The sequence below is a fragment of the Petaurus breviceps genome, unplaced genomic scaffold (genome assembly GCF_028583685.1).
Source record: "Petaurus breviceps papuanus isolate PSGF00001 unplaced genomic scaffold, PetGlider_PUasm1.0 90847, whole genome shotgun sequence".
NCBI lineage: Eukaryota > Metazoa > Chordata > Mammalia > Diprotodontia > Petauridae > Petaurus > Petaurus breviceps.
In genome coordinates this window covers 21,893,875-21,902,715 of record NW_027187360.1, presented here as the reverse complement: position 1 = coordinate 21,902,715, position 8,841 = coordinate 21,893,875, and the positions used below count along the sequence as shown (strand labels likewise).

The 8,841-nt window shown below is 43.5% G+C and overlaps 1 protein-coding gene across 1 annotated transcript in view; it reads right to left on the bottom strand.

Moving 5' to 3' along the window:
- Nucleotides 1-8,575, bottom strand: part of NTSR1 (neurotensin receptor 1) — a 143,471-nt gene extending 134,896 nt beyond the window's left edge. Inside the window, exon 1 of the mRNA XM_069072556.1 lies at nt 7,420-8,575. Within this exon, the coding sequence (XP_068928657.1) occupies nt 7,420-8,136 (717 nt within the window). The 5' untranslated portion in view covers nt 8,137-8,575. The remainder of the gene's footprint in view (nt 1-7,419) is intronic.
- Nucleotides 8,576-8,841: the final 266 nt, after the last annotated feature.

Sequence of the window (8,841 nt, the reverse complement as noted above, 5' to 3'; positions counted from 1 at the left end):
CTCTCTCTCTCTCTCTCTCTCTCTCTCTCTCTCTCTCTCTCTCTCCTCTCCTGCCCAAACCAAGGATTAGCCCCAGATAATCCAAAAAATACATTTCAGCCAGCAGTTTCAAGATTTTTCCCTCCCCAAATCATCACAGACATGACCAGGGAGACAAAGGGACTGATTTTCCCCCTTGTCTCCCAATCTTGGGGACACTAGAGAGAAATTGACCCCAAGACTGGGAGGACAAAGCAGAAGGAAAGAATCATAAATAATTAGAACTAGAAGGGACCTGAGAAACCTCCTAATCCAGTTCCCCTCACCCATACAAGCCCACATCCATCGATTATGAGTGAGGAAATAGTCAGAGAGGTTAAGGAACTTGCCCAAGGCCATGGTCAGTATGACATGTTGTTAGTAGTAAGAGAAGTCTTCTGAGTTCCAGGTCAACATGTGAAAAATGCAACAAACTAGATTATCCAATCTTAAATGATCAAGAACGGCTGTAACATACACACACACACACACACACACACACACACACACACAATCTAAATTTTCCTCTAAAGCATCCTTTGAACCCAGATCCAGCCTCTCATTGGAGCTCAGAAACAGAAGAGATAATATTAATAGCAGTTTATATCAATGTAGTATTTTATGGTGTACAAAGTTTTCGTGTAATTTTCTTGTGCTTATAACAAACTTATGAAGTAGGCATTGTAAATATTATTATTCTCATTTTACAGATGAGAAAACTAAAACTTGGAGAGGTCAAGAAATTTGCTCATGGTCATATAGCTAGCAATGTCATCCCTCAAGTCTTATGACTTTATGTCTAATATTCTCTTCACTCACTAGACCAAATTGCCTTGTGATGAGTTAAAATTGTAGTAGAAAGGAATTAGTTGATTAGATTTGGGAACGGGAAGGAGTACTACTGTAGTGAGACTTCTAGATAGAGTGGAGAGTTGAATCCCTATTTCTTCTAGAATTGGATATCAACTCCTCTGTTTGCCATTTACTGCTCACCATTCAGTTCTGTCCTGTCTTTCTGGCCATCTTCTCCATTACTCCTCTCCATGAACTTTATGGTTCAGTTACACTGGCTTATGTGCTGTTTTTCCACACACAACAATGCATCTCTCACCTCCCTGTCTTTGCACTACTAGCCTTCATGTGTGGAATCCTATCCCTCCCCACTTCAGTCCCTTAAAATCTCTGGCTTATATATGTATACAAATACATATATGTATGCATACGTGTATATGTGAAATAATTTTATATATTCATATTGTGTGTATGTGCATATATATGTGTATACACACATGTATATATTATATTTCTTATCTATGTATATCTTGTATTCCCCCAATAGAAGAGAAGTTCCTTGAGGGAAGGGACTCTTTTTTTTTTTTCTGTTTGTACCCCTGACACCAAGCACAGAGTCATGTGCATGGAAGACAGTTAATATTAATTGAATTAAGTTTAATTAATATGGATAGCTCAGAAGAAGTCGTGGCCTGTGACAGAGGGATAGACAGGATGATACCTAGAGAGTTCTGACGTTACTCTTAGACGGTGAGTTTAAAACTACATTAAAATAGTTATAGGACTAGTTACTTGTCAGTGTATATTATTATGGAATTATAGATATAGAACTAAAGGGAGATAAGATACTACCTGATCTGATTTCCTATTTTTATAGATGAGAAAGTGAGACATAGGGAAGTTAAGTGATTTACTCATGGTCAAAGAGGCCAGATTTAAAACCAGGTCCTCTGACTTCAGATCCAGTGAACATACAACTATCTCTCTTTCTCTTTCCATCTCATTCTCCTTCCTTCCATTTCTTTCTCCTCTCTCCCTTGATCCTTCTCTTCTTCCTTCCTTCCTTCCTTCCTTCCTTCCTTCCTTCCTTCCTTCCTTCCTTCCTTCCTTCCTTCCTTCCTTCCTTCCTTCCTCCCTCCCTCCCTCTTTTCCTTCCTCCCTCTCTCTTCCTTCCTTCCCTCCTTATATTCTTTTTTGTCTTCTCTCCATACCCCTTTCCCCTCCCTTTTCCTTCTCTCCCTACTTTCTTTCTTTCTTTCTTTCTTTCTTTCTTTCTTTCTTTCTTTCTTTCTTTCTTTCTTTCTTTCTTTCTTTCTTTCTTTCTTTCTTTCTTTCCTTCCTTCCTTCCTTCCTTCCTTCCTTCCTTCCTTCCTTCCTTCCTTCCTTCCTTCCTTCTTTCCTTCCTTCCTTTCTCCTTCTCTCCCTCCTTTCCTTCTTTTCTTCTCATATTATTTATTTTCCCCTGTGCCCTTCAGTTCTCAGGTTGTAAATTTTAGGGTCTTAGGCATTTGTAATAAAAGACCTAGAAAACATTGCTAGATGCATTATCAAATAAGCATTCCTCTTCATCTGTTTGGTCTGTCTGCCATTCCCTCCCCCAAAGTCACACAGCCCATTAAATATACATCTATATTAAGCAATGATTATCCAAGTTGCCCAGTGATTTTTATCACCAAATCGCCTCATTTCTAAACATGACTTTCCTTTGAAAGACCTGTGACTGAATCTCATAAACTTACTGTGATGCTGGTGCTCTTGCCAGGCAGTGTTTGGGAGAAAGCAGCCTTTTCAGATGGGTGCTTTCTTGCATTTCCAAATGTGGCAGTTTCAGAAGGGAGCACATGAGGCAAGGACTTTCAGTACCTCCTTGGCAAAGAAGTAGCTCAGTTTAAATATATTCTGAAGATTTCCCTGGACTGTAAAAGTGCCTGAAATATTTATTGAGTGGAAAGTAAACACCTACATGAAAGAAATCCAGCTTGTCAGCCAGCCAACTAATCCATAAGCATTTATGCAGCACTTACTATATGCCAGGTGCTGTGCTATAGGCACAGAAATACAATAAAGTCCCTGACCTCTAGGAGCTTCCACTCTAATGGGGGAAGAAAACACATAAAAGGAAGCTGAAAGGAGAGAGGAGGTAGAAAAAGTCCATTTACAGCCTGGGAAGGGAGCCATCCAATCAGAGGAAGAGGCTACAGTGACAGAGGGTACTTATAAAAAGTGAATTCCAAGACTGGAGTGAGTTTCCAGGATGGAGGAGTTTCTTGACCATGGAAGAGAAAGTCTAGACTAGAGTGAGGCCTGTGAGAGGCATTTTGGTATATATAAAGAGCCATGGCCTTGACTTGGAATCATGAGATAGCTGGCTTTTGGAATCCTGTCTCCAGTCTGTCTTAGTTGTATGATCATGTAGGAGCCTCAACCAGTGGTTCCTGTCTCAGCAGCTTATGAAATGAGGTAATGTACATAAAGGGTTTTGTAAAATGTTAAGCTTTCTATAAATGTCAACTGTTACTATTCTCAATTGGCCAAACTGCAAGTGGGGAAGACTGAATTGTAAAAGTTATCCACAAAGAAATAAAATTGAATTATTTTCAAATACACACAGTGACTTAAAGGAGTGGCCAAGCAGAGAGGTCTTCCAAAGACCCACTTTAATGAATTATAACAGTTGACATTTACATAGAACTTCAAAGTTTAAAAAATGCTTTATATACACATCTCATTTTATTCTTGCAACAACCTTATTGGAAGGGAGGAGTAGATTGTATAGATATTTTCATTTTCACTTTTCAGGACTCAGAGAGGTCAAGGACTTGCTTATGACCACACAGTAATGAACCAACTCATATCAATTTAGGAAGTGTTAGAGCTGAGATTCCAACCCAGATCTCCCTTGAAGCCAAATCCACCACTTAAACTGTACCAGACTGACTCCCCATGAGTGGGTAAGAGCCTTTTTGTGATTAGCACATCAATTGTTTGTGGCAACTATGTACTACTAAAGTCCATTGAGGAGTACTTGAAGGCATTTTTTTCCCCAATTAAAGTCAATAAGCACTGAGTCATTTAATTCACACCTGCCATTATATTAAGCTTTATTCACATACAAAAAAATGAGAATGAACTCTTGACCACTAGTATATTAAGTTCTTCTTGGAGAAACAATCAATCAACAGTATTTATTAATCCACAGTGGATACAAATACAAAGGTGAGACTGTCTCTGTCCTCAAGGAACTTAAATCCTGAGTACTAGCCATGATAGGACAATGGAGCTCAAGGACAAAGGATGTATAGCGATTTGGATCAGTTAACTTTAGGGTCAAAATTTTGAAGAGAAGAGTAGGAGCGTTCTGGGTAAGGAGGGAAGAATAGAGTGACTGGAGATTTCAGTGAGCATGGAGAATAAGCCTAAGTGGGTTAAAGAACAGAGGGCTATGAAAGTTATGATCAGGTAGAGAAATTTTAGAGTTACTTCTTATGCAGGTGCAACAATTGTAGATGGACAACTGTACGTGACTGAGGTGGAATGAAGGCTACAAATCATGAGAGTTAGGGAGGTTGAGGAAATGTAAAAGTATTAGAGAGGGAACCAATACATAAAACTGAAGTCCCTAAGTAGAAGTGCAATTATTGAGGTGGATAGCAAGAGAGTGAGAAATTTCTTCTTGAGAAATGAAGAAGATTGACTTGAGAAACAATAAATAACAGGATCTGGAAATGGGTACGATCTTTGGATAGTGTGAAACACCATAGAGGAGAAGTTGCTGAATGAATGTGATAATCTCAGAGAGGAGTAAGAAGTATTCCTTTTTCGTCATGGATTAGTATATATTTATGCAGGGAGGGAGTGAGGGAGGGGAAGAGAAAAGGAATAACTAGTACTTGAGAAGAAGGTTAGGAATGCAATGTCTCTGGGGAAGAGCCATGAGGTCTAACAAGAAATGCTGTTTTTCCCCCCCAGTCCAGACTTACCTGAGATGTTACTATTATGGGAAACTCCCAGTGTGGAAATACTCTCCACTAATGCAGATCAGCAGTTTCTTTGCAACTTAGAGAATTTCAATAGAGCACTAAGAAGTGACTTGCAGATGGTCACACAGCTAATATGAAGCTTTGACTCCAAGGCTGATCCTCTATATACTGTCACTCTGCTCCTTAAGACTAATACTAAAAAATTAGAGAGGGCAATATAAAGTGGTTTGTTTGACTTCTTTGATAATATTGATCACATTCTAGCTGGTACCATTATTAGTTGTGTATATGCCCGATCTTCCTTCCCCACTCGCATCAGACTGTAAGCATCTTAGAAGACAGAGACTGACATTTTTCATCTTTTCATCCCCAATACCAATGCACAATGCTTGGTACATAGTAGGACTTTAATAAATGATTGTTGAATTATAATTGCTAACCTCTGAAACAGCAGTTCTGAGAAAGAAGAGACCAGTGTGGGTTGGAGAGATTAGGGGATGTTTCTTAGAGCAGGTGAAAGTGGAGCTGGGTTTTGAATGGTGAATAAATATTATTCCCCTGAGTAGAATTGCTTAATGTACTAATTTACTTAATACAGGGTTTTACATATAGTAGGGCTTCAACAAATCTTCACTGAGGGAATGAATTAATAATTCAACCAACCCACCAGTGAAAGTTCCACTTAAAGTTAGTGTGATGTGAATTATGACTCAGTCTAGTGCTTGGTATATTAAAGTAGGTTGCTTAAGAATTTTTTTTTTTGTTGCATTGAATTTAATTTTACTCTATTTAAGAAGCTGAAAGGAGTTTACCCTCCAAGTTGAAGTGAAATTAACAGGCAAAGCAAGGTTTTGAATTACTTCCAAAGGAAATCCACTGCTTGTCTCAAAAATGGGCAAAGCTCTTTTCTGAGCAAAAGCTATATCAAAGACCAATTCTGGGAGCTAACTTAAGGAGAAAGAAAAAGTATATCCAGTGGGATAGAGACATTAATTTCTTGATCTTCCTCATATTGCTTTCTCAGAGTCTTGTTTTTCTGGGAACTGTCCAGGAACAGGGCCATTTTATAGAATCGGGATAATCATGCCCTAGCTTATCAGATAGATGTCTTGAAGTGAGGTACACCTGTAAATAGAAAAGGGGGAAGAGAGACTGAAGGGCGGAGTGGAGGGAAAGTGCAAAGAAGACCGAGTGTTTAACCTCAGAGTCAAAGCAAACTGCCTCTAAAATCTCTACTTCAAGCGCGGAATTTGCATTTAAATAATAGCTCTCCACAGGCATCTCAGCCCTTGCAAGCACTCATAAATTGGTGAAAAGATCCCTTGTTACAGCAGAGAAAAAGCAGCCCCAGGTCCCAGAGGAGAAATGCCAGCTGTAGGCAGCTGGGAAGCCAGAACCCAGCGCAGCCTCCAGGCAGAAGTCCAGAAAGAGAACTGGTGGAGATGGCCTCCCCGAACCCACCACACCTCCGGAGTGAAAGGTTGCAGGGTAGGAACATGCGAAGCCCAGGCTCCCAGCTCCCGCAGTGGGTTAGGTAACCAGAGAAGAAAGGAACTGACTGGGGGCAACCCCATGAGCGGAATGAGTGGAAACAGCAGCCCTGCTATTTGCTACTTCTGTGATCTTGGACGTGTCCTTTACTCCCCTGGACCTCAATTTCCTCATATGACAAATGAAGGGACTATGTTCCGCGATCTCGTGAAAGTATCCACTATCGTGGATAGGTCTCCTCTAGTTTGAAATCTTTTGATTATAAGCACTCACTCCATTCCAGAGGTCAGAGACTTAGACCCCAGAGCGGGATGGGAATAGAAGTGAGAACTGGAGGAAGTCGATTGATTGCTTACCCCTTCCCAGTCTGTAGCCTTGACCGAGACAGTAAAGGCCACCTTCTCCTTTCACTGTCTTTCACTTCTCCTTAACTGTCACCACCGAGCTCTGACTACCCCTTTTAATGTTTTCCTGCCCAGAGAACTTAGTGAAAAGCTTAGATAGACTTGGAAAGGACCTTAGAAATTCTTACTCCGACAGCCTCATTTTACAGAGATGGAAACAGAGGTCCCAGGAAGTAACTTGATTGACTAGGAGTCACTCTAGGGGTTTGTTGAACAGAACTGGAGCTCGAACTCGGCTCTTCTGCCTCCTTATGCAGAATTCTTGCCACTATAGCAAAATATTTCAGTTCCCTTTACCAACCCCATCACTTATTGGAGTGGCTAGAAGGAACCTACCGGTACTCTCCCCTCCCCTCCTCCCCTCTCCGAGCTCTCTCCTTGAAAGCTACGGTGAAGACTTGAGCTACCTCTCCTAAAAAAGAAAGAGACAAACCAGTTCCCTGTGGCAATAGAAAAGCTCCTTGCGGGGGGAGGGGGGAGTGATGGGGGTGGGAGGAATGATGAAAGTGAAGTGAAGGTAGGGAATACGGCCTATCTATAAACTTTCTTTTTACCCCAGAGCCACAGTGCTCAGCATACACTAGGCAAAATAAAACATTCGTTGAGTGAATGAATGGATAGATGGATGTTATTGGTTGTGATGATAAGGCTGAGAAGTAGGCTGGTGCTTTGAGCAGGAAGGTTCCTGCTCTCCCGTCGCGGACCTAAATAAACGGGATTCGGAGGGCTCTCACCTGCATGACGATCTTGACCGTGGAAGTATCCACTATCGTACTACAGATGAGACCGTTGGGGTCGCCATCTGGGCTGGCGTTGAACTGGCCCATGGTGAAGAGCATGGGGATGGCGAGCAGGAAGGAGAGGAACCAGATGCAGCTGATGAACTTCTTGGTGCGGCTCCTGGACATGATGCTCTTGGCCTTGAACGGGTGGCAGATAGCCATATAGCGCTCCAGGCTGAGGCTGGCGATATTGAGAGCGGTGGCGTAAGTGCAAGCATCTCGAAGGAAGTAGTAACCCCGGCACACCACGTCGCCGAAGGCCCAAGGGTGGTGGACCCAGATGAAGTTGTACAGCTCGATGGGCATGGACAGCAGGAGGATGAGGAGGTCGGAGAGGGCCAGGCTGGCCAGGTGGTAGTGGACGGTACTCTGCAGGTTCTGCAGCGACTTCTTGCGCACTAGGGTGAAGGCAGTGACCGAGTTCCCCACCGTGCCCACCACGAAGAGCGTCAGGTAAACGGCGGTTACCAACACCTTAGAATAGATGTCTGTGTTCACGTCCAGGTCAGTGTCTGGGGTGAGGAGCCGTTCTGACGTGTTGGCAGTGCTGTTGCTGTAACCCGGTGCCAGGAGAGCCCGGTCCCCCACGCCACCCTCCGACGGCTCCAAACTGAAAGAACCTGGTTCTCCCTGGCTGGGGGGAGCGGGTGGCGTGCTGTTGAGGCGCATCCTGGTCAGTGGGACTGAGGGAGACAGGGGTGTCCAACTGGACAGGGAGGAGGATTAGGAGGCAGCCTCGGAGAGCCCAGGTGCTCTGCCTCTCTGACTGTCTGTATTCTCGCTACCCTCAGAGACCACCCTCCCACCCCCTTGCAAAAGCTTTCACTGCCAGTGGCTGGGGGCAGCTGGGTGCATCCGAGGGCGGGCAGTGGATAACACAAGGTTGGGAGCCCGCAGGCAGCCCCCAGGCTCTGTGCTCCTTCAGTATTTCCAGTAGAATAGTGCTGCCAAAAACCCACAGTCTTTGTCTGCTGTGAAGCGGGTTCGGGCGTTGGACTAGCCTTTCTACTCTCAGGCTATATGGGTCCTGGGCTTCGCTAGAGCCGGCGGTCCTCCTCTAGCCTCCCGGTTTCCCCAAGCCTCTCCGAGCCGGCTCCAGAGCGCCTCTGACAGTGAGAGAACCTCGCACAGAAACACGCCCGGCGCGCGCACTTACGTACACAGACACACACACACAAACACACACACATACACACACAGCCCCCACCCTTCTGCTCACACACGGCGAGAAAGACAGACACACACACATACACGCAGAGACAGAGAGTGAGACAAAGAGAGACAGAGACAGACAGAAAGGAGAGACATAGAAAGGAGAGACAGGGAGAAATGATATAAAGAAAGAAGAGAGAGAAGAAAGAAAGAAGAGAGAAA